General features: G+C 42.5%; 1 protein-coding gene across 5 annotated transcripts; it reads right to left on the bottom strand.

Annotated features, from left to right (window-relative positions):
* Positions 1 to 1,319: 1,319 nt before the first annotated feature.
* SPATA18 (spermatogenesis associated 18) lies at positions 1,320 to 25,899 on the bottom strand. 5 transcript variants are annotated; one of them, XM_035112480.2, is made up of 13 exons: positions 25,531 to 25,899; positions 22,695 to 22,800; positions 22,464 to 22,564; positions 21,342 to 21,460; positions 18,506 to 18,601; positions 15,988 to 16,122; positions 14,969 to 15,206; positions 13,571 to 13,729; positions 12,460 to 12,635; positions 11,012 to 11,135; positions 9,855 to 9,947; positions 6,687 to 6,732; positions 1,320 to 5,744 (listed from the first exon to the last, which is right to left on the bottom strand). In XM_035112480.2, the coding sequence occupies exons 1-13, from the start codon at positions 25,615 to 25,617 to the stop codon at positions 5,737 to 5,739; spliced, it is 1,488 nt and encodes a 495-aa protein (XP_034968371.2). In that variant the 5' UTR covers positions 25,618 to 25,899; the 3' UTR covers positions 1,320 to 5,736. The 5 variants fall into 5 exon arrangements, with proteins under 5 accessions (XP_034968371.2, XP_034968373.2, XP_060134767.1 ...); XM_035112482.2 differs by lacking the exon at positions 9,855 to 9,947; XM_060278784.1 differs by lacking the exon at positions 18,506 to 18,601.
* Positions 25,900 to 26,581: the final 682 nt, after the last annotated feature.

Genomic DNA, 26,581 nt, shown 5'->3' with positions numbered 1-26,581 from the left:
AGAGAGCATTTGACGTGATGGTTCCAAAGCTGTGCCACTTTTTCAAGTGTTCCACTTGTGGGCTAACCAGCCTCATGCAACCAATGTGCTTAAGTCTAATTAACGCATGGAGGGGTTAAGACCATAGAGTAAGCAGTCCTGCCAGCCTTAACTAGGTCACTCCTGCTCACCTTGGGAGAAAGGTAATGAAGCCTATTGTTCACCTTCAGTATACCTGAGAAGCTGGTTGCTCCAAGCTCAGACCCCATGGCTCTAACAAGCCTTTCTGTACCCCTGAACCAATAATCCCCAAACTTCCACCACTGTAACAAAGGCAAGTTTTACTGTTGTGTTTTCTGACTGATGTATGGAAAAGCACATAAATCTGACATTTGGAGAGTTTGTAAATCCATTTTTAACTTACCAAACATGTGGTCTTTTCCTATGCTGGGAGAAGAGGGGAGTTTTGGAACTCACAAGGTCATCTTTTTAAATCTCTGCTGGGATTCTCTCACCAAAGAGCACTTGTCCCAAACCTGGACCTTGGCATTCAGGAATTCTCCTTTTATACATATATTTTCCCTACCACCAACACTACTTCCATTTGAAAACACTGCAAAGCCTTACCCATTAGTGGCCAATCCTGAGCTTGTTGTTGTTTAGTCGTTTAGTCGTGTCCGACTCTTCGTGACCCCATGGTGATCCTGAGCTAATTTCCCTTTATTTCACTGAGGTTAGAACAGCATCCGTGTGTGGCATGGGACCGCAGCCACTTAAACATCTGACATTTATGACTTATCTAAAAACATTTTACTAGCCTCTGACATTTTGGGAGCTGAACATGGATATATATTTGTTGGAAAGTTCATTTTATTGATGTGTTGAACAAGAGTGCCATCTAGTGGGAAATGTTATTTCTCTCTCCCCCCCCCTTTTCCCCCAATTAATTTTTATTAGCTTTCCTAATTTTAAACAAATTAACAACAAATACAGATGTAACACAAATTTAAAAATTGACTTTCCACCCCTCTTCAAAATGCTTCTATTCCCTCCCTCCTTCACTGCTTACAGTAAAATACATTTTCTTAATTTCTAATACTTCCCCATCAATTCCTATTTCCATCAGCTGTGCATGTTCAATTCCTGTTTAGACATCCATGTGACCATTTCCCCAATTAATCAAACAGAATTATTTTTCCTTTATCAATCCGTATAACTCCCAATTTTCAATCATATTTCCTCCAATACAACTTAATCTTCAACAAATGATGCATTCTCAAAAGTTAAGTACATGTTCATTCATCCCTAGCTGTTCATAATTTATTTCAATATTGTCCCACTACATGTTTTAAAACTTTTATTGCAGTATCGTTTGATTATAAAACATTGTACAGGCACTTTATCCACAAGATAGTTCATGAAACATGGTACAATGTAAACATACAGCATCAGCACTGTAGTCAAATGATGCATGGTAAGATATTTGCTACAAAATATTGGTTTTCCAGTGGACTTTACTAATATATATATATATATGAACACAAATTAAGAAAAAAATTCTGTAGTTAAACAGCAATTCAAAATATATGACATATAAAAATATCACAAAAAATGCAAATAGAAAAAACAAGATTATTTCTGACTTTACAGCAAAGTGGTTCTGAAAGATATTTAAAAATCTTCTAAAATATGACTGATGTGAGGGCATCTTCAGATCAGTAGGTCCAAAATAATGGATGTCTATTATTAAGCGTATGTATAATTTTCCTAACAGTTGGGAAATTACACTGCCAGCCTGAGAGTTGGTGACTTGCCCATGGTCACCCAAATATCTTCATGGCTGAAGTGCTCTCTTGCAGTTCCAGGTTTTTAAAAATACAGGCATGATCTCTGGATTGACACTTAGGCATTTTACTACAGTGGTACCTTGGTTCTCAAACTCCGAAAACCCAGAAATGTTCCGGTTTTTGAACGTTTTTCGGAAGCTGAACTTCCGATGTGGCTGTCGGCTATTGTTTCCAGGGGACCTGCACCAATCAGCTGTGCCTTGGTTTTCGAACATTTCAGAAGTCAAATGGACTTCCGGAACTGATTAAGTTTGGCGCTTTTGTTTTTGCTATTTATTTTGTGTTTTTGTTTCTGAGGCTTTTTTGATTAATTTGTGTTTGTTACTGTGTGGAACCCAGGTCAACTAGAATACCGTCTCATTTATTTTATAGTACAGTACATTGATTATTGCTTTGATTTTATGGATCAATGGTCTCGTTAGATAGTAAAATTCAAATTGCTGTTTTAGGGGTTGTTTTTAAAAGTCTGGAACGGATTAATTCGTTTTGCATTACTTTCTATGGGCAGTGAGCCTTGGTTTTGGAACACTGTGGTTTTGGAACGGACTTCTGGAATGGATTAAGTTTGAGAACCAAGGTACCATTTTACATGGTTATACGTGACCCCATCATCCATTTCAAATATAGATCTCTGACAAGGCCACTTCATACATTCGTACCACAGAGATCTGGGAGCCACTTTCCTATGGCTTCTTTCCATGCTTCTTTGGTAACATCCTAATAAGGAGCTGTGCTCAGGGAGTGCAATAAAGGTAAAGGGACCCCTGACCATTAGGTCCAGTCATGACCGACTCTGGGGTTGCGCGCTCATCTCGCATTATTGGCCGAGGGAGCCAGCGTATAGCTTCCAGGTCAGGTGGCCAGCATGACAAAGCCGCTTCTGGCAAACCAGAGCAGCACATGGAAACGCCGTTTACCTTCCCGCTGTAGTGGTTCCTATTTATCTACTTGCATTTTGACGTGCTTTCGAACTGCTAGGTTGGCAGCAGCTGGGACCAAGCAACGGGAGCCGCCGACCTTCTGATCAGCAAGCCCTAGGCTCAGTGGTTTAACCACAGTGCCACCTGGGTCAGGGAGTGCAATATTCACATGCAAATGTTGCCTGTTCCAAGCGGTTTGTGAAGTTTGGATGGGAAGGAAGCACATTCACCACACGTTGCCTACCAAAAAGCACAATGGAGTGAATAAGGGGACCTAACGTCATAATCCTTATTGTGGGAATGGCCACATAACAGAGCATATTCAGATCAGCACTCAACATTGATTTTATGGATTGGTATGGAGAATCTCTACATAATCGGTGGGGTAACCAGGAATATAAAATCTGAATGGGTCCTCATTTAATCCAGAAGAGGTGAAAAGTTGCTTCAGATAGACACACACACCCCACACCAGTTTTGAAAGCTCTAATGTACTGTGTCTATTTAATCTTTCATTTTAAATACATCTTTCCACGACATATCACACGCAAAATCATTGTGCAGAGCAAAATCTGCTCTGAGTGTAGCTCAATGTAACAGCATTATCACTGATCACAAATAACACTGTTTTGGAAAATCACACAGCATTAGCAATGCTTATCATATTCATTTCCACTGCCTAATGATTATTTTAGTAAACATCATGAACCTGTGTCAGGTACAATGCCTTACTAACACCAGGAACAGAATTTTGATTTGATGTCTCTGTGTAATGTTTGGAATACCATCCTTCATGTATATGCTATTGAAATGTTTGTTAGATTTCCTTTAATCTAATCACCTGGCTATGTGATGAAAGATAGTATATACTCTTTACAGAGCTCAGATACACACATAATAAAAATTCACAATGCTATGCATTGGCCTTGGTATGCAGATGAGCTTCACTTCATACCAAGGTCAAGTTCAGATAGAATGGCAAACAATTTTTTTTGCTACATGAAAAAACTGACAAATCTTGGGTCTGCATGCTTCCCCCCTGCTCCCCCTTTTATATGCTACAGGAGAAGGCAGGAAGTTTTCACTTCCAGTGTTAAACAAACCACAGTTGCCTGACACATTCAAATTTGGAAACTGTGGCTTGCTTGGCTACGGTTAGTGAGAACAGGACACTATGACATCACCATTTGAGTTCCTGGCTTGTTCTCACACCATACTTTAACCAAACAACGGTTCTCCACATTCAGATGTAGAACAATGGTTAGCTTACAGCTAGGAGTGGGAGCTTCTGATTGCTTCCTTATGGTAATGAAAGAGGTCTGAACCAATCCAGTATCCTTTTAAAAGTGGTTTTTTAATTTAAGTGTCAAAAATGTAATATGTGAATAAGCAAACAAGTGCTTTGAAACACATATCATACAACATGATTGCAACTCTCTATTAAATTTATCTCTGTGTAAAAATTTCAATGTTTACATTGCCATAAACAAGGGCGAGTGTTTCTTATGCTTAAACTGGTTGCCAGTTCATTTCTTCAATGAGCTTTATTGGGTGGAGAGCTTCAAAGGTCTGCCCAGGTCATGATCAAGGTTTGAAAATGTAAACCAGTGGTGGAAGAACAATTTCAGTAACCCAGCTCTATTATTATTATTATTATTATTATTATTATTATTATTACTACCACTACTACTTAGGATTATCTTGGTTTACAGAAATATGTGCAATGTCTCTCGTAACATTTTTACAGATCAGTTTCATTTATTGAGACATTGGGAGGGAAAGGGGGAAAAGAGATGGGGGAAAGGTGGATTCAAAACACCCACCCACCCCACTCACACATGAAACAAAAGCCACCACAGCCAACCACAAATGAACAATCATACCCTAGGCCAGCTCTTTTATTATGAATCCAAGTTGGTCTGCATGACTGTCACTTATTTGAAGCAGGCAATGGGGAATTTGCAACATTGCTGTAAACTTTGCAGTATTCAGCAAAATTACAAGAAACTGGGAAGAAGGTAAAGTGACTACACTCCCTAAGGAAACCAGAGGACTAATTAATGCGACTAGATTTTTCTTCCAGAGGGCAAAATAATTTCAATGAAGAAAACCATGCAAAACTCATTCTGTTTTGTAGTAACAAAAGGAAATTCCACAATTTTGCTCAAGCACCATGTCTGGGGTCAGAAATAAGAGGCTGGTCTCAGTAGAATAATGTTCTAACCCTTAGCTACATGTAAAAGGACAAGGACTCAAACAGTCATTGTGCTCCTCTTGGGGTATAGAAGAGAAAGAAACACCCCATCTCTTGGAAGAAAAACACTGTTATCAGCACCACATGTTATAACAGCAGGAATATAATCTTCAAAATACAGATGTTATTTTTCTGTAATTTCAAAATCAAACACTTAAATCAGATGTTATGCTTTTATGACCGTGTTTTGTACCAACAACTTTTATTGGCATGATCCAGCATTTATACACCCCATTGATTTTGCTGGGACTTTAATGACCTTAACTTCACATCAACTGAGCCCTATATAAGCACCAAGTACTGTATTTCAAGTGGTAGCCTCAATGTATCATAGTGCTGAATACTTAGCAGTCTAGTTAAGTGTATCATTGTGAGACAAAGAGGATCTTGGCACTGCACTCCTTGTGACAGTAACTATTTTCCTGAAAGCACTGCTTAGAAGAGTGGTGTAAACGAGTTTTAAAAATCAAACGAATTTTTTAAAATGCCTATGCAAGTTTTAATCAGATTTGTTGCATTCAGTCCCTTAAAAAAAACACCAGAGTAACCAAAAAACAAAACAAAAAAACCACCCATACTAATAATCATCAATCCCCATTCACTCTCCTTTTGGAGTGATTCAAAACTGCTGTTCACATTATTTTAAGTGAGGTTTGAGGTACTCTCGGAACAGGAAGCGGCACCACAGAAGCAGATTGATCCAGATGTACAGAATCAAAAAGCATATCCAGTTAACCTAAATTCCTATTGGAGAAAAATACATATTTCAGTATGTAACTTTTGGGGGAGGGGTTAAACTTCTGCAATTGAAGGACTTCAAGATAGGACTGTATTGGCAATCCAGACATTCTTTCTGTAAGTTGATCCAATAACACCCTCTCTTTGAGGGGGGCAACTCCGCCAACAGGGCAAGCATGTCCACCCCAAAAATCCTGATACACACACAATGATGCAGGCATAGAGCGATTAGTAGCAGTGTAGGGGCTCAAACAGATTGTGTTGGGGGAGAGCCTTGTATCTGCTAGATTAAAAGCTCCCTTGCTTCCCCAACACATCTACCGTATGGAGTGTGATTGGACCCCAATCAAACATATTTTCCCCTCCCTCCACCCCATTGGTGTCAATCTGGCAGACAACAGTAAAGAAAAACTGTTTCGGGGTGGAGAAAGTTACCCAACCCTAGCAGGCCTATGAATGTGGAGTTGGCTCCTCTCTACATCTATGTACACATGTGGGTTAATCTGCAGTCAATCAAAGGGCTAGCAAAACTGGAGTAATGGCAATGGAACTGGCTTTTATCCTGGAGGTTGAGCCAATTATATTGAGTATTATATTAAGTGTTGTTTAGTTCTGTGCTGGATTGCGGCTTTGAGAGATCATTAGCCTCCAGAAAGGCAGCTCTAAAAGACACCAGAGATTTTGTATAATTACAACAAATATGAAAAAGGCATCATGGTTTGGGACAATTTGGATGAAACGTGTATCACAGAATTCTATAAACAAAGACCAGAAGTCTGTCTACAACATATTTTAAAAAAATGAAAATCCCATAAATGAAGACCAATGTGTTCTGTTTTTATATATATATATAAAAGAACACCCTGAAGATTGTTACATTATCTCTTTACTTGATTGCTCAAGCATTTCAAAGCCATGATCGTCTAAGTTCTGCACAGGCCCACTTACTTGGGCTTCCGCTCCTTAACGGGGAAGAGCTGCGGCTTCGGGATCGCTAAAAGACACACAAAACAGGAAAAATTAATATAGTCTGATTCCTCCCAACTCATTCTAAAAAGGCATTATGTTGTAGAAGCTAAATACAGCTAATACCACTGGGGAACTTAGACTCTTTTCTTATATTTTCTTATACTGCAGTGTGGCTCCTTCCCATGTTTGAAGGGTAATCTGGGACCGGCTTGGTCACATTGAAGGAGGAGAAAATCTCTATACGTACTGGAGTTCTTTCCCAGATCAACATTCCTCCAGTTTGCAGGAGGAGTGATGTTGACATGGGAAGGAGGAACAGCATGTGAACTTCTCAAACAGCCTGGAATTTCTCTCTCTACCCTAGTGTCACTGGAAAAAAGTGCTGCCATGACTGTCACATGGCCAAGATTGCATGGGGGCAATTTTTGAATTGGGCAACACTAAAAAAAAAGAAAAAGGCCTTCACTAACTTAAAATCTTGTGCAATTCTCCTTCACTTTATGATACGTGTAACAACCAATATCCCCCTTATATGGTACAAGCTTGCAGGCCAAAAACTAGATTGTGCTCCTGCACATGAAGCAGACTTCAGGGATGGGTCTCATGGGGGTAACCTGAACTATAAGTAAACATGCTATAAGTTTTTCCTGCCAAAAGGGAGCGGGGAAGAAACACTTTGCTGTGCTCACTTTCCTGCCGAGCCTGCCATGGAAATAGCGGAGGGAGGAACACAGATTGATTAAATAAATGACAGCTCATATATATGTGTGAGGAATGACCAGGTTAACATTACTTAAAATGAGAGGTAATCCAATTTACAAGGAGAACAACAAATTGGCTTAAATCCTGCTTAACTGGTTTGCTTTTGGGTGCCATGCTAATGTGGCTTTATTACTTAAGAAGATGGGATATCTACAAGCTCCACAAACCTGTTTATAACTCATTTGCTCCTCCCTTTACTGAAGCAGGAAAACAACCCAGGAAGATAACCATAACTTCGTGTTATGTGTAGACTAGGAACTATGTCTTCCAAATGGCTTCCAAACAAACCAGGATATGAAGCCATGATTTAAAGAAGATTGTACAGTATGTGGATTCTGCATTGTTTGCAAGTCAATAACCATAGATCCTAGTTCACGCATAAGAAAAAATGATGGCTAATTGCAGTTTCCCAGTTAATTCCCCCACTTGTGGGAACAGAGGGGTAAAGTGGTTGTGGGCGGGTGCATAGAGATCGTACATATTCTGGTTTATTAAACCAGGATGTGACTGGTTAAACCAGACCATAGATTAACGTTGCTGAAGAATATCCATTTTTTATTCCCTCACATCATGCCTTCATCGCCACAGACAAGTACATCCAGCCTGTTAATAGCGGTGCTTGAGTCACAAGGATTTAGCAGTGCACTATTTATACATATACTGTAAAGATTAAATTCAGAGAGTGCTGAGAAGCTTTTGAAGGAATAGAGGGCTTCCTATTTCATACGTGCATATAGTATGCACAACATCAATGGTAAATTACAGAATGGCAAATCCATTAGCCTAAACAGCAGTGAGGTCTAAACACATGCAGTGAACGCACCCAGTGTTTTTACTCATGGATTAATTCATGAATGCTGATCATTTACTTATTTATTTTCTTACTTTTCTTACTCACCCTTCACTAGATGGTCCCGGAACAAGTTACAAGAATATTACAACACAATATTAAAATCAGTTAAAACAATTTGCAGCTAGAAGAATAGGGTGGGTCCTAAAAAATCTCTCTCTCATGGGCCAAAAACCACAGTAAAGATATGCATCTTCAGCATATGACAAAAGCTATACAATGATCGTTTCGGATGCCCTAATGTGGGGAGAGAATTCCACAGCATAGGGGCTGCCACAGAGAATGCCCTCTCCCAGACCATCACCACCTGAACCTTTGAGGGCAGAACTACCAAAAGGACCCCCTCTGCCAATCTAACACCGCCTTTCAGATATTTTAGTCTTAAGTCACTAATGAGAGTAGCTTGAATTGGGCCCGGAAACAAACAGGTAACTGTTGCAGCTGTGTTAAAACATCCAGCCTGGAGCTTACCAGAGCATGGAGTACAGTGACCAATTCATCTGTATCCAAAAGGGCCATAGCTGGTGAACCAGCCACAGCTGGAAATAAGCACTCCTAACCACTAAGGACACCTGTGCAATGTTGAATCCAGGAGGAATCCCAAGCTATGTTACCTGCTTCTTCCAGAAGAGTGAAACCCTGCCTGGAACAAGAAATCTCCCCATCCCTTGCACCTAAGAACTCAGAACTTTCTTATCAGGATTCAGCTTCATTTCATTGGGCCACATCCAGCCCATGGAAGCCTCCCAGGACCAATCTAGCAACTGAACCACATTTCCTGATTTCAGGTGGAATGGAGAGAGAGAGAGCTGGGTATCACTCACATACTGAGGAAACCTCACTCACGATGACAACCCCCATCTGTTTCAATGATGTGGGGATCAAGATGGAACCCCACAGGGCTACTCGCATGGCACCAAAAATGGGCCCCCATAATTAATTTATGGAAACAGCCCTCAAAAGGAGGAGTGGGACCACTGTAATACAGTGCCCCCTCCCCAACCGCACCTCCTGGAGGTGCTGCAGAAGGATCCTGGGCCAAGGATATCAAAAGCCACAGAAAGATCAAGGAGAACAAGAATGGCTGTCCTCCCCTCTCTCTTGCCAGACACATGTCATCAGCCACAATAAACAAGGCAGATTTGGTACTATGACCATGCCTGAAATTGGATTGAAACTGGTCTAGTTTCCTCCAAACATACCTGAAAATGAGTCACCACTACCCTCTCAAGCACGTTCTCCAAAAAGGAGATATTCTCATGCATTCATAGACAGATGTTGAGGGATAGGCTTGCGCCCATCCTGTATATATTGGCAAACACATCTGTCTATACTTCCCTCCTTCACAAAAGACTACCAAGTAAATCCCCAAGCTTTTACCATGCTGATCCTGCCCTCATCATTCAATGCTCATATACCAAAGGGGCATAAGCACACACCCCCTCAGCCCCCTTCCCTTTTTGCAATACCTCTCATTTACCACTGGCTTTGTTTTTATCTTGGATTATTACGTTGATCAGGCTATTCTACTTTACCAAATGTCGGGAGTGGCCTGCACTAGGAGAGAGAGGCCTCAAGCTACAGCTGCGGCTGCGGCTTCTGCTTCTGCTTCTACCCCTTTGAGACCACTGAAACAAAATATAGAATATGAGAAAAGGTATATTAAGCAAGCAGCAGTCACTGTGGTTACATTACAGTCATACCTCGGTTTAAGTACGCCTCGGTTTGAGTATTTTCAGTTTAAGGACTCCGTGGACCTGTCTGGAACGGATTAATCCACTTTCCATTACTTTCAATGGGAAAGTTCGCTTCAGGTTAAGTGCGCTTCAGTTTAAGTACAGACTTCTGGAACCAATTGTGTACTTAAACCGAGGTACCACTGTATGTGAGAGGAAGGCTGCTCTCCGAAAGAAAAGGCTGGATTCGCATGACTCTAACGTGCTTCCCAGTTAAGGCCTCATGTGCAGGCAGAGGGCCTTCTCGGTAGTGGCACCCGCCCTGCGGAATGGCCTCCCATCAGATGTCAAGGAAATCAACAACTATCTGAATTTTAGAAGACATCTGAAGGCAGCCCTGTTTAGGGAAGTTTTTAATGTTTGATGCTTTATTGTATTTTTAATATTTTGTTGGGGGCCGCCCAGAGTGGTTGGGGAAACCCAGCCAGATGGGCGTGTTATAAATAGATAAATTATTATTATTACTATATTCTTGGGAGTTGTCCCATACACAAGCCCCTTTGAAATCTCAGCTCCCTCTGGAAATGCTACTGAAACTGCAGGTTGTGCAAAGTAGTATAATAGCTTACATTGGTGGAAGGGACTACTTCTTGATAACTGCTCAAAAGATATTCTCATATGTTTCTCATATACCAGCCAGTTTGTGAATTGCTTCATTCAGACATTTCTGGGATGGAAACTATGACCTGGACCCAAAGTTTGCTTTTGTAAATGAAGCAAAGCTCATGTTCACAGAGCAGGGCTTTTTCAGCCTCTCTCTCCCCTCTGCAGATCTCTGTGCCCTGCCCCAAATCTACTCCTGGAGGTCGGGGGCCTTTGGGAATGGCTTGGGATATGTCGTAGGGGCCTGAAGATGGAAGAGGAGTTGGCAGTAATCACCATCCCGTTACTGGGAAGCAACTTAGGATCCAAGTCTATCAGTTTAAATCTTAACCAGAGTAATGAAGAATACTTACCACAGCGCCTCTTCTTGTGACTGCCTCTCCTTTCACAAGGACACTATCTTCTTCCATAAGAGCAGGCCATACATGATAGGCCACCAAGGGAGCTGTAAATTCAGAGTCATAGCTGCGACGATATCTGGTGAGGTGCAAAGAGGTTTAGCTTACAACAGAGTTTGCAGTCCATACGCTCCTCTTGCAGTTACTTTATTCCATCTTCTTTCAAGTAATTCAGAACAAGGGCACATAGGGCTATCCCAATTAACTTCTAAAAAATCAAGTGAATATATAATAAAACAAAAACAATCACACCCCCTCCCACAAACACATTTAAAAGGCCACATTTAAATCAGCCAAAGGCCTGGTTATAGAGAAACATATTTGTCTGGTACCTAAGGATATGTAATGAAGGCACCAGGCAAGTTTCCCTGAGCAGAGCATTTCACAAATGGAGCCACCACAGAAAAGGCCCGTCCTGCTCTCATGTTGCCACCCTTCAAACCTCTTGCAGAGGAGACACATGAAGGGCCTCAGATGATGATCTCAGGGTCTGGGTTAGTTCATATGGAGAGAGGCGACCCTTGAAGCATTGTGGGCCTGAGCTGCAATCTGCACAATGTGGCATAGGCCACTTCTGATCATATGTGTACAAAGTTACTAATTACATTATAACTACTGAATAACATTCACAATAACCAGGCAAAGGGCCCAGGGGCACAGCAAGGGGGCAGGGCCTCTGCACCGAGCGGGCTTTTTACGTGGAGTTTGGAGCTGGAGGCACGCGGCTTTGGAGTTGCCGGGGGGGGGGGGCGGCGGCGATACCCCGTTATGTAGCGACGCATGCGTCATTACGTAGCGACGCCGCACCCCCCCCCCCCGGAGCACGACAATTTGCCGCCCCGGGTGTCGCAGCAGCTCGCTAAACTGCTGAAAGGGCCTTCTTGGTAGTGGTGCCCTCCCTGTGGACAGCCCTCCCTTCAGATGTCAAAGAGATAAAGAACTGCACAACTTTTATAAGACATCTGAAGGGAGCCCTGTAGTGGGACGTTTTTAATGTCTGATGTTTTACTATGTTTTTATATATGCTGTAAGCCGCCCAGAGTGACTAGGGAAACCTAACCAGATGGGTGGGATATAAATAATAAAACTATTATCATTATTATTATTAACATTGGCTCAAATTCAGCATGTGCAAACAGAATTGTCATATGATTGGAGGCAGTAATGCTTTTGAATATGCCTTTGGAAACCACAAGAGGGGAGAGGCTGCTCCTGTGTTCGAATCCTGTTTGGGGGTTTCCCATAGGCATCTGGTTGGTTACTGTGAGAACAGGATGTGCAAGTCGATGGGCCACTGAGCCGATCCAGCAGGCTCTTCTTCTATCCTTATTGCACTGCCATGACTTTGGCACACTTTATTTTCCCACTGGAAATACAAGACCGCATACTTTCATTTCACTCACTTGTACTCGCTGAAAAGTTCTCCATCTGTACCAAAAGAAATGTCAAGTGGAGGATCCAAAGTCTGCATTGAAAAGGCGACACGACACAACTCGCGTATTAAGCCGCTGATCATGAGAAAATCGGTTTCGGGTGGGAAGGAAATCTTAGGGTTGATATTCATTGCACGAATGACCTCCTGAAAGGAAAGGAATAGAAACGGTTTATTTCCTAGAAAATACACAAAACTGAACTGCAGGAAATTTTTGTAAGCGAGAGAGAATAGAATTAATGTATCCAAAGTGTCAATTGCCCTACTCATGCAAGTTGTCATATGTACATGATGTTCACTGGTGGTTTCTTGGGAGCAGGGCGGCTGGAAGGTATCATCTATACCAGGCATCCCCAAACTGCAGCCCTCCAGATGTTTTGGCCTACAACTCCCATGATCCCTAGCTAACAGGACCAGTGGTCAGGGATTATGGGAATTGTAGTCTAAAACATCTGGAGGGCCGAAGTTTGGGGGTGCCTGATCTACATATTTCTCAAGTTTCATTAACCTAAGCAGAGCATTGGTGAGATACAATGTTTTGAATGAATGAATGAATGAATCAGCCATTTGCCATAGCAATAAAACAACAATACAATATACAAAGAATAGAAATAAAAAGTCAATTATATAAAATACATTTTAGGGTTTTGAATCAATAGTCAAATAGTGGATCTTATACTGATTGCCCCTGCTAAAAACCTTGTAACCTTTGCTGTCACCTGCTCATCTTGATCTGCCAAGAGAAAGGACACTGTGGCAGTGGCTGGGCGAGCCAGAAAGGACCATAAAAGAGAGGTGATAACCTCATTCCTCAAGTCTTTATAAAGAGTGCAAGCCGGAAGGACATGCGCCACCGATTCGGTACTGCCATCTCCACAGGGACATAAGCGTTTTTCATGTGGAATCTGTTGGAATGGTCCCTCAGTACAGGCGAGGGCAATACATTCCATCTTGCGAGAGTAAAAGCGTATCTATATTTTAGAGTTGCTAGGTTATGCAGATAGGGTGCCAGAGAGTCGAAATGGGAAGGTGGAAAATAGTCATACCATGGGCAAAGGGATAGAATGTTCTCACAGACTTACGCAGACGCTGGCTTGAACATCATACAGATCCTCCTGGCGAACAATGTAGTCCATGACCACGTCTTCAAGCGATTCAGGCCCTGAGTAACTTAGGGACAGGGTCTTCCGAACACGCATTTTGAACTGCCTGAAGGCCATCTTTGCAGCACGGAAAGACTCCTGCAAATGATAAAATAGTTAGTTACATCTAAAAGCCCAAGAAAACAGAGGCCATTTACCACATTGGCCCGAATATAAGCTGCACCCGCAAATAAGACGCACCTTTAAAATTGAAGGGGGTTCAAAAAGGGGAAAAAAGACAATACCCAGGCTGCTTCGGGGTGGGGGTGGGGCACACTGCTTTGCTGGTGGCATAAGGTTTCGAATATAAGCCGCACTTTAACTTTTCACAGTTGGAATTTGGAAAAAAAGAGTGAGGCTTATATTTGGGGCAATATGGTAAATTTTCTGAATCCTAACTTCACAGGTAGACTAATTGCTCCTCGATGTGATAATTCGTCTTATATAGTAACCCTGTCCCAGATCCAAAGCTTGCATCTGGATATCCAATAATAGCCTTTGAGTCCTTGCAACACAAAAAGTTATGCCACCATATCTTTCTGTGATGGCAACTTATCATCACTTCTGCTCCAGGGGTCTTAAAAAAATTAAATCTATAGCAAAACTACCACTTCAAAGAAGAAAGAAAGAAAGAAAACTGAATATGGTCAGGTAAAAAGATGAAATATATAAAAAAGATGAAAGAAACTTGTACAAAAGAGGCAATTCAGCAATATTCCAAGACAAGGCATAAACAGCAGATCAAAAACTCCTATAATCAAAAACAGCACCAGACAAAAATCATATTTCGATGGAATTTGCCATCCATGCGACTGTTGGGTTCTTAAATAAACTACAAAAAAACACCAGACAGCCACAAAGTGAGTTGGGTCTGCTTCCCCTCTGAGAACCAGAGTTGGTTGGTCAATCTCTCTGATAGGGCTATAAAGAAAGCTTTTTAAAACCAGTTTGTTAGAGAGTATGTGGAAGCATTCTTCCAGCCTTGAGTCACAATTCCACTCTGTTTTATCTTCAAATGTGATCCCATTCAGTCCTAAGCTCCTCTATACCAGTACAAGTTTTTAAAATGAGGCTGCTTGCCATATTAGAGGTTTACAATTACTTTCCATTTCAGCAGTGAGACCAGACGCCAGAAACTCCAGCAATGGAAAGAGAAGCTAATGAACCCTGTATATGTCTGCTCAGACTGCACCGAGATAAACAGAGCTCGCTCCCAGGTAAGTGTGTTTAGGATTGCCAACTGACTGTTGTCGACTCCAGCTGATGTAAGAATAAGGTTTGTCTACTGCTAGGTTATGTGAGTGAGTGATTCTGAAAAGAAATAGTTACACTTCCTACCACAACTGCAGTATAGATTATTCTCTGAACCATCTCCAGATCGTCGACGTAACTTCTCAAGAGGCTTTGAGCATCCAAGCGCTCCTGAGCATAAATGTCACTGAAGCGTTCCACAAGGCGAGCCTGTCGGGAGGCGTTTGTAAGTCTCGCTCGTCCAGGTGAGGAACTTCTCTTGGAAAGCGGACTAGGTGATCTGCTTCGCATAGATCTCGGGGAAGGAGATCGGCTTAGTGCAAGTCTATAACAAAATTTAAAAATCACATTAATGGAAGATCTTTATCCTTACAAATGTATGTCCTAGACCAAGGGTAAGGAACCTGTGGACCTCGCCCATCAGCCCCAGAAAGCACGGCCTATGGTCAGGGATAAGGGAAGTTGTAGCCCAGCAATAACTAGAGGGTCACAGGTTCTCCATCTCTGGTTTAGACTATTATCTCAAGAAGCAGAATTTAAAGAAAGAGAACTTTCAATGCCAGTTTATTCATTAATGATGATTGTTGTTATGGCTGGAGAGAGACCTGTATTTTTCTTTGCTTATATTTTTCTATAAAGCATTGTGTAAACTGATGCCATCATCATAAAATAATCCACTGCTCTGAGCTACATTTCCCCCCTCCCCCAGTTTCTTCAATAGAGTTGATATATCTAAAGTCCCCCTTAGATAACTTGAAGCATAGCATCTCTGGATCCAAACCATAATAGGACGATAGACAACATAGAATCATAGAGCTGGAAGAGACCACAAGGGCCATCCAGTCCAACCCCGTGCCAAGCAGGAACCACCATCAAAGCATTCCTGACAGATGGCTGTCAAGCAGTTCTTTTCACACAATGGAACTTGTCCTCTTCCTTCTCTCCTCAAGGGGCCCATGTCGTTCCCAAATCTGCTCTGGAGGGCTGGGGGGAACCCCAAAAACAGATTTAGAAGGTGCACAGAAGGTGCATGAGGAGAGGGTACCACTCTGTTGGTTAGCACCCACAGGTTTTAATGGCTACTTAAATCAGATGAAAAGCCTTACCTGTTTTGGAGAAGAGATTTTTGAGCACCAAGGATGGCAATCTCATCCTTCAGTGTTTGAAGCTGCTGTTCATAATCACTCATCCGGTCCAGATTTTTCAAAGCACACTCTTCTTTTACCCGAGAAGCCTTTAGCCTTAAACACAAAAAAATAATTCTGATTAAAAGAGGTGTTTCTACAGGAATCAATATCCTGCTTTCCAACTATACTAAGGAATCTATTTGAAAGAGCTTATAAGAATTGCAGAGTGATCACTGTGCAGCAAGGGGAATGCGGAATGACGTTCATCGTATGTACATTTTCGACAGAAACCAACCATTTCTGCCCACCAAAAGCAACGTGAAATTTCTCAAATCTCTTTTCAAGTTGCAATGCCACAAAAATACCGGTAGGTGTAGGTATGTAATTATGCAGTAGAGTTGCTTAGGGTATATCTGTTACAAGCCAAGAACCTCCTCATCCTGCCTCCTTCTGCTTCTCAATCACTCTTGGGGTTTAAGACCAGAGACCATGTGGCATCCCTCTGGACCAGCTCTGGGTGATGTGTATTTAGGGCAGTGTTTTACAATGGTTCAATTCCTACCTAGAAGGTCATACCCAGATAGTAGCATTGGAAGACTGTGTTTCAGCTCCATGATCTTTGTGCTTTGGCGTCTCACAAGGAACAACCTTGCCCCCAATGCTGTTTAACACCTATGTGAAGCCACTGTATGCACTAATTCTAAGACAAAGTGTCATCAACATGCCGATGACACACGGCTCTACTTCTCCATAACATCTGAGTCAGCGGAGGCTGTGCACAAGCTGGACTGTCGTCTGGGTGCAGCGAGGGGACTGGGTGATCACCAATAATCTGAGCTTGTGCGATCATATTTTGTGATATTGTATTTTTAACTTTTTATGTCAATGTATTTATGAAGGACAGGCTTTACAAAAATTAAGTCAATAATCCTTCAGCAAGAGACAGCTTTCAAACACACAGGCACACACAATAAAATATCAAAACACAAAGTTATAAATTCTGTGTCCTCAAAGTAGTCAGTGTTTGGCAAAAACATGTGGTGCATATGAAGAAATGTAATACATTTATATCACATGATCTATCATCATTCGATTATTCTACACTTGATGTCTCCCCTGTAAAGGGGGAAACCAACTCTGAAGACTGATATTAGAGAACAGGCAGCATTTTCAACAAGCTATAATTATAGAAAAACAGGCTCACCTAAATCACAAGAACAGTGTTGTGTGTTTGTCAGGAAGAATCTAGCGACATAGCTTAGATAAGCTAATTTAAGATCGTCAATGAAAGTAACTTGAACAGACTTTCATTTGGATTTGAGGAGTAACAAGACCCAAACCATTCCAATTCACAGTACACAAGGCATGGCTAATTTATTTTCTACGCACATTGGCACCACAACCAAAGAGTCACGCATCTGACCTCAAACTGCCTCCAATTTCTTAGATGGGCACACTCATGCTTCAAGAAGAACAGGGGAAAAAATGCACCATAGGCTGGAGTTTTCTCTACACACTCAGATTACTGCAAATATAAAAAAATGTGCCTAAGCTGCAATTTGCCAGGCAAAGATATGCTGAAAATCAGAGGAAACTATGTATAAATGCTTAACATACTTAAAGACCATAGGGGCACATCTACACCACCCATGAAATAGTTTAAGAAGAATTCAGAGAAATGCAGATTTGCACTGAGAAGTTATGGCCAATATTCAATGGGAAAAACTATGGCAGTTCAACAAATTGAAAGTTGCAGTGTCAACATATATAGTTAACCACATGTGGCTAACTTGTGGCCCTCCAAATGTTGCTGTACTATAAATCCCATAATCCCTGACAACTGCCCAAGCAGGCCAGGGCTGATGGAAGTTGGGGGTCTAATGATTTCCAGAGGACAACCGGTTAGCCCCGTTGCCATAAACCAACTAAAAATGGCCAGCCACACATTATTATATTTTGCTCAAGACTGACATTATAACCAAAGTTCTTCTTTTCAGAGATTGGTACTGGGAGGAAGATTCATCAGCATTTGCCTAGAGAGCAACAGAAAATGGGGCAGAGGGAATCAACATTACACAATGGCTGTGTTTGTACATCCCGCTAAACCATGATTTAGCACAACATGCACAAGTTGCAACACACCTGAGCGAGCCCTGGGCTTACATGGTCTCTCTCCTGCATAGCCAGGAGGAAGAATTTAGAAGCCTCCTCCCCCACTCTTCCAGTTTCCACTGAATTTGGCTTATTACTTCATCCAAATGCAGGGTTGCTGTTTACTGCTAACTACAGTAAGTTTCAAAACAAGCCAGCTTCAAATCTTGGGTTATGAAGCCAGCTTGTTTAAAATAAACTGTGGCTTATTCCTTGTTCAGATGCAACAACAAGCCACGCTCATTTCACAGCAATCCATTGCTGTGATGTTACAAGTGCAACCAATATAAGCAACCACACAAAGATAATCCAAAACCAACTTTGCCAGCCACCGTGTTTTCCTTACTCTGCTTTTAGATGAACAATTTCATCCTCTACTGCCAAAAGAGTGGTGGCGGATTTGGTCTTTGTGTCTTCAAGAGCCACCTGGGCTTCTGCTAAACTGCAAGAGAAATCAACACCCAGAGATACGCCTTTAATACAAATGGCACAAATTCTGCTAACACATTCAACGAAACAGGAAATAAAATCTTAGAAGGGCATTTGCATTTGGAAAAACAAGTACACTGCAGAGCCAGTCCTTCAGCACATAAGCACATCAGCTATAACAACAAACATCAACAAACACAAATTCCAAACTCAGGGCAATTTTTTTATGCCTAGTGCCCTATTTCAAAGTTCAAAATATATGCAAGCATTTATGAATGGCATAGACAGATTGGGACAGCCAAACATAAACTGCGAAAGCCAAATCCTTTATAGGCCTACTTACATGAATTTTGCTTACAAAAGCCAGTATTTGTACATCTGCTGCAAGCATGTATTTCAGGTCACTTCTCTCAAAAAGCAGCATTTGAACCTGTCTTACGCCATTGGCCCATTGACTCCAGGAGCGATCTTCCCCAGGTTTGATCCCTGAGATCCTTTAACTAGAGATGGCTGGAAAGTCAACATTTGACCATCTATACAAAGCATAGACTCTGGATCCACCCTAGCATATAAACTGATCAGGGCCGGCTCTAAGGCAAGGCTGGGTGGCGCAATGAGCCAGGCCGCCGGGCCGCCAGGGGGGCACCGCTGCGTCCACCAGACAGCCACGTTGCGAAATGGGGCGGGGGTGGGGTGCCGGAGGGATCTTCGCACCACGGCGCCAGGGCGCCAGATACGCTTAAGACGGCCCTGGAACTGATCCTTAATTCTGTGTCCATTCTTCTCACAGATTGGCAGACACCATCTAACAACACTGCTTATTCATTCCGCTGCCCACCCCCAAAAACAATCATATACACACTCCCTCCTCAAATCCCAATTCAATAGATTAACTCTGTATCAATTCCTCATGTCTTCTTTCATACACAGGCTGTACAGAGAAAGGGAAACAATTCTTTCATACTGCCATGATAAACAATTTCTGTTGTTTTGTGCGTGATCAGTGCTTTCCCCCCCAGGGGGTACGCATACCCCTAAACATTGTGAAGTTTGGCCTCATTGAGGGGCAGTATTTCAATATGAGTAGGAAAATGAGAGTACCCCTAAACATTTTTTTAAAGAAAAAAAAGCACCATGCGTGATTATTAGAACAAAGGTGAAAGGACAGAGATACAACAAAGGTTGTTGAAGTAATTGATCTGAACGTGTCACACTATCAAGAAACAGAATACACATCTAAAAGCAACTGGAACATCACTCCCTACATTCAAGTTCATTCCGAATGTGTGTCAATAGATTAAACTGAAAATCTGTCTATATAGATGAACTTTCTGAAACTGACTGGCTACAAAAGTGAAAATAAGCTTTAGGGAACCCATTTCCAGCATTGTGAAAGAAGTGGATTCCATTCAGCTTTTAAAAAAGAACGCTCTAAAGTATAACAGATATATTGCATTATTCACCTGAGATTAGCTAAAATGCCACTGAAGAGCACATTACTAGTATAATGTATTATGAAATAAACACTTGGTCGTATGTCTTTTGATCTAAGGCAGGCATTCCCAAACTTCGGCCCTCCAGATGTTTTGGACTACAATCCCCATCCTCCCTGGCCACTGGTCCTGTTAGCTAGGGATCATGGGAGTTGTAGGCCAAAACATCTGGAGGGCTGCAGTTTGGGGATGCCTGATCTAAGGCATGCTCACACAATACTATTCAAGCTCTTGAGTCAACATTATAGCTTGTAACCTGAAGTACAAGAACTAAAGAAGTACCCTTTCCTCTGGGAAACTTCTACACCAAAAACAGGAACCACGTAGCACCAACCTATCCTGAACCCAGAAACAACCTTCTGAGCTGCATTGACTGGAGGGGACTGGAGTGGTTGAATTATCCTATACATGTGAACTGTTGGGGGTCCAGTATGCTTTATAAGTTCATGTGGTCCACCTACATAAGCAGTTTACAGGCTTGCTTCTATTCTGTGGGATCATCATAGCCATTACAGTGGTACTTCGGAAGATGAACGGAATCTGTTCTGGAAGTCCGTTCAACTTCCGAAATGTTTGGAAACCAAGGCACGGCTTCCGATTGGCTGCAGGAAGCTCCTGCAGCCAATCGGAAGCTGCAGAAGCCCCATTGGACGTTCAGGTTTCAAAGAACGTTCACAAACCGGAATTCTCACTTCCAGGTTTGCGGCGTTCGGGAGCCAAAACGTTCAGGTTGCAAGGCATTCATCAACCAAGGTACGACTGTACTTAGATAAAGATGCAATTAACAAAGTCCAGTTAGGAAAATGTGGGTTGGAAATGTCACTGTGGATTTATTATTACTATTTTTAAGAGCAGCTTTTCACCACCATGTGGTGGCTTAAAGGGCTTTCACTACAGCCACGAAACTGCAATTCTACTTATCCTTATAAAGTGGTGCGTCGCTAGACGAATTTAATTCGTTCCACGGGTCTTTTCTTACAACGAAAAATTCGTCTAGCGAATCCCATAGGAATGCATTGATTTTTGTTTTGCCCATAGGAACGCATTAATTGAATTTCAATGCATTCCTATGGGAAACCGCGATTCGCTAGACGAATTTTTCATAAAACGAATTCGTCTAGCGAGGCAACCTCCGCTCGAAAAATCCTTTCGTTAAGCGGAAATTTCGTTAAGCAGGGCATTCGTTAAGCGAGGCACCACTGTAGTTCCAAACCTTAGTGCACGAAAAATGTATGAATGGAAAATAGTTAATTGTCCTACTCTTGTTGTACAAAACTGAGCTGTAAACGAGTGCTGTTCAGCTCTTTCTCCAGCTGATGTATTTCTTGGTCCCGGGTGCAGGCCATTTCCTTCATCCATCTGTTTTTTTCACGTGATTCCTACAGTGAAGTAGAAATACAGTGTGTAAAAGCTAGAAATGAATGTATGTCCGGGGGGGGGGGGGGGGAGTTCTGTTAATGTTTCAGAAATATTGTGATATATCTTCCATATATCTTAAACTGATTTTAAATAAAGTGCTTGCATTTTATTCAGTAAAGGGAAACACAAGCTTCGGGAGAAATTAGCTTCTATCAACAATGTTTGTTACACAGCAACGTCTACTGGAATGTGGAGATAAGCCCCTCACCAGTAAGAAATTTCACCTCCGAAGCATGCCTGATCTCCACCCCCATCATTCAGCCCCACTGGACCCCACTGAGGTCCAGCTCTGAGGGCCTTCTGGTGGTTCCCTCCCTGCAAGAAGTGAGGTTGCAGGGAACCAGGCAGAGGGCCTTCTCGGTAGCGGCACCCGCCCTGTGGAACGCCTCCCATTAGATGCCAAGGAAATCAACAACTATCTGACTTTTAGAAGACATCTGAAGGCAGCCCTGTTTAGGGAAGTTTTTAATGTTTGATATTTTATCACTTTTTTATTCTGTTGGGAGCTGCCCAGAGTGGCTGGGGAAACCCAGCCAGATGGGCAGGGAATAAATAATAAAATTATTATTATTAGGCTAATATTTCCATTATACAAAAATATAAAACAGCCACAGTTCTCAACTATGGAAGACTTCCACAAAGCAGCTATAGATTAGAAAAGTAACAATAAGACATTACAGGAAAGTCCCCTTCCACCTTCCTATGGGTGGACCTCTGCATCCAACCTATTGTAACACAATGTCACATCTGCCTTGAATGTGGCGTTTATCACAATAAATCTGGATATACAATATATGTCTAAAACATAATCCTCCATTTGAAGCATGGACATCAACTCAGCCCCTGTCTGCATCTCTTCTCAAGGGGAAGAAAGAGATAAGTGCAAGACTGGAATCAAAGCCTTTCTATCTTATGGTTCACCCATTCTAGGAAAAAAAGGGGGAAATTACAAGTGTATTGTACCTGCAAGTGAGAAGAGCTTCCACAAGTGTGGCTAGAAAAACAAGTGCCCAGCCATGGCAACAGACGTGACTTTATTGTATCCACACCGGCATAATGTCCACCTGGGTCAATGAGCAAAAGAGAAAGGAAGGGCAATGTATATTGATAAAATGTTTTAAATATCTGGGCACAAGCTAACCATCACCTGTAATAAATATTAGCACATAAATTCAGAGCTTGGAACAACCTCACCTTCTTGGCTTGTTTTATTCAGGATTGTGAAGAGTTGCCCCTGAATCATGGAGTTCAGTTCCATGATTTCACAGCATCGGGTCAGATTCTGATCACATGAGTTAATCTGAAAATTAGAATTACTTTGGTTACTCCAATTCTGCCAATATATTGCACCTTCCACCAACGGAACTAAGTTCAATAAAAGCTACAATGCATCGCATTCCCTGTGACCAACAAGATAACAATTTTGCATACTAAGCAATGGATCAGAGGCCAAAATGTCATGGGATATTAAATCCCGCAGCAGAAAGTAAAGAGCTTACATATGCATATCAATTAGAACAAAGAAGTAACCTCCAAAATGGATCATATCTGCAGCCACAGACTCTATCACTGGAATCCTAAAGAGTAATTCCCAGCAAGCTGTAATATTCTTTAGGCTATTGCTTTACAAAGGAAATTATATGGGGTGTATCTATAATACCAGCTGAACAGCATTACCCTGGGGACTGTAGTTCCATGATCTAGAGATCTCTAACCACAGAAAGAAACTAGTGACACGTGGCTTGGACTTCTAAAATGGAATTCAGAGTCATCTTTGACTCTGCACACAGAAGGGGTGTCACTCCCCAATCCAGGCATCCCCAAACTGCGGCCCTCCAGATGTTTTGGCCTACAAATCCCATGATCCCTAGCTAACAGGACCAGTGGTCAGGGATGATGGGAATTGTAGTCCAAAACATCTGGAGTTTGGGGAAGCCTGCTCCAACCCCTAGTATTTCTACGTACAATCCCCATTTGATTGTCAATCACAGTGAAGATCACATTCGGTTTCGTTCTGGATGTGGCACTTAGGACAGCACAGAAACCTTTTTCTGTAACAGAGAATTCTCAGCACCTTCGCTATGTGCCTACAGATCTGTACTAACATGCTTTACCCCAGCCTAACATGTGGGCATTATGAGACTGATTCATGCTCACTTTACTTCTAGTGTGACTTCTCTCAAGAATAAAAATCAAGTTCAGAGCTGTCTGTTGCAGCCAATAATTTCTTTTGGAAAGAAAATCTAAACACACTTCTGTCCAGACAAATCATGTGAAGGTTTTTTTTACTCCTTTACTGAACTACCACATCTTGCATGAGAACTCAAGGAATAATAGCATTAGCCACCACAGCTCAGGGGTTACAGTTTGAAGTGACCACAGTGGAAGGGGGGGAAACTGGTCTGAATGTACACTTACTTAATATGCCACACAGATCCTTAGCAGAGGAAGCTGTCCATAGTTTAAAAGTTATTTTTTTAATTATTACAGTATATACTTACATTTAATTTTTATAATTCCTGTGTGCGTATAATATATAAAAAGTCCTACTGCCAGGCATGTTTGTGTTTTGGTCAAAGATCTTACCAGGTGCGGCATTTTGCATTTATAGATAGCTTTTGGAAAGCATGTGATCTATACAACCTGATGCCAGGCTATATTTGCACACACATGCTAGTTCCTTCATGACTTATGGCATCAGGTGATAATCTGCATGTGTAAACAGACTGTCATGGGTACCCTACCAGAAACAGAATTGAAATATCACATCACATAGCACAATGCTTTTCCCCTTGAACCAGTTCGCACATTCTGCTGTCAGCCATCAATGGTAATCAGGTGGCATACATGCACAGGCAATCCATCCCCGAAACTCCTGTTAGATCCAACTCATATAAGGTCAAACTGTGCGCTAGACACATCCTAACAAATAAGCCTCATGCATCCAAAAACTACTACGCTGGAACACAAATTGTGGACACAGAAGTTGGAACAGATTAGGAGGAGGAGGAGAGAGATTCAGTGGAGGAAGGCTGGAAGGTGCTGTTGACAATCATTGGTTTCTATTGGTGATGTCAGGTTAAGTTGAAGTTATAGGGAGAACTAGTCCAGGCCTGCTGTTTTTGGCAACAGCTGCATGTATGTACCATTATCATTTAGTTCCAGCCTTTGCCTGGAAAGATCAGGGTTCAAATCTCAGCTATTAGATCCACTGGGTGTCCATGGGAAGTTGCTGTTCCTCTGTTTGACCTACCTCACAGGGTTGTTGTGAGGATAAAATGGGAGTCGCCATTTACGCTGGCCTGAGCTGCTTGTAGGCAATAGGATTAAGAATTAAGAAATGTAGGGAAATACCGTAGTTCCAATCTTAAAACAAACAGTTAAGGGTGTTAAATGTATAAAGGAAAAAATAACGTGTTAGGGCGAGGGGGAGCTCTTGTTAACTGTAACCGAATCAAAAGACTAAATCACAGCTCAGTAGAGGAGGAGGAGGAGGAGGAGGAGGGAAAGAGACTTGAGCAATCCCTCGCTGCAAATCATCGCTGTTCTTACTACGTTTCCCGGGCAGAGTATCGTGGCGTTCTATAACCATGGCAACCACAACAGTGTCTGGCGCGGAAAACCGGCGTCCTTAGTTACTACTTTCCCGGGAAATGGCTGGAGGTTTCCAACACACCACCAAGCTCAGCCCTTAATCTCCCGCCATAGTCATCTCTCCACGCGCAACAAGCTTAAACTCACAAAGCTGCGTTTGGTTGCAATGCTAATCGTCTCCATCTTTCCTAATGAAGATGTTCATATTATTGTAGTTAAGGTTAGTTTCTGACACGATCTCGCCGTTTCCTGCAGTCTCCACCTCGCCAGCTCCGGTTTTTAGCAAGGGCGGGACGGGTGGGAAGATGAGTTAATATTTTTTGCCTGGTACAGATTCAAAGGGGACAAAATCGCAAATGCATCTAGCTGCCTCCCCATCGTTATTAGTCAGAGAGGATAGCTCCGATTTCCAAAACACGCGTTCGAGCACACTCACGTGGTAATCTTTATACCAGTTCTCCAACTTCTCCTGTAAAATCCTGCAGGTCTCGTTGTTGATCAATCTTCTCAGGCAATCAGCCATAGCTCCCTTTCAAAGGTGAGAGAGATCAGGGGTGAATGGAGGATGGATCTACAAGCTTTGGGGAAAGAGGGGTGCCTTCCCTTCTTACAAAACAGCTAGCATCGATGTCCCTGCTCCCCGGGTATTTTGATTTTCTTTTTCTTTTAGCCGCCCTAGAGTATCAAAAGGTGGGAAGATCGGCGAAGGGAGATCCGCTGCTGCTAGTTGGCTTTGCGCTGACCTCAACCTAATTTCTCCCCTCCGCGAGTCTCCTCTATGATTGGAGCATTTTATACTCGGCGATTGTTAAACAAACTGACGTTTGCTTTGCTCGGGTGCCAGGGACGCGGCGGCTGCGCGAAGGGAGCCTTTTGGTTGTAGCAACGCCGAGAACCCCACCTCCCTCCTCGGCCCTGCCCTCTCGGCCCTCCGGGTCTGAACTCAAGGAGCCGAGGGAAATGACTCCGCTGGGTCTCTGCTGGAATTCGAGAGGGGGAATCCTAGGAGAAGCGCATGTGTTTGTGTGTCTCCTCCCTCCATTCAGTCAAACGGCCCTTCGAGGGGGTTTCCTTACCAATCAGGAGATCCCCCACATGGTTTTCGTCTCTGCGGCCGCCTCTTCTCTCCCTGGCTTGCTGGCCACCTCTCGCCAAGCTTGCAACTCGCGTGTGAGGCACAGCGAGGCCACAAAACGGCCTTTATTACGCTCACCGGAGATGCAATTTAAAAAGATAATAATGGGGGAAGAAATCAATCCCACGAGGGCTTTGCGTAATGGGCACTTCCGCCACCGGGAAAGAGACCACGATCCCTCGCTCGAGGGACTGTCCCCTCTCTTGGGAATCTCCATGCATGCAAAGAAGCAGGTCGTCAGTGCAGCTCACGAGCTGGTAGCCGCTTTGACCTACCTACTTACCGGTACCTACCTACCTTCCTTCCTTCCGCCCGCGACGGGTCTCACATGGGGTAGTTCAGAAATAATGCT

The sequence above is a fragment of the Zootoca vivipara genome, chromosome 9 (genome assembly GCF_963506605.1).
Source record: "Zootoca vivipara chromosome 9, rZooViv1.1, whole genome shotgun sequence".
Classification (NCBI taxonomy): domain Eukaryota; kingdom Metazoa; phylum Chordata; class Lepidosauria; order Squamata; family Lacertidae; genus Zootoca; species Zootoca vivipara.
This window is presented reverse-complemented; position numbering and strand designations above follow the sequence as displayed.

Coding starts and splice junctions, on each gene's coding strand:
- SPATA18 (XM_035112479.2), bottom strand. CDS start 25,617: ATGGCTGATTGCCTGAGAAGATTGATCAACAACGAGACCTGCAGGATT. Junction 13,730..14,968: donor TAATCTATACTGCAGTTGTG/GTAGGAAGTGTA, acceptor TATCATTTGCAG/GAGTCTTTCCGTGCTGCAAA. Junction 12,636..13,570: donor ATGTTCAAGCCAGCGTCTGC/GTAAGTCTGTGA, acceptor CTTTCCTTTCAG/GAGGTCATTCGTGCAATGAA.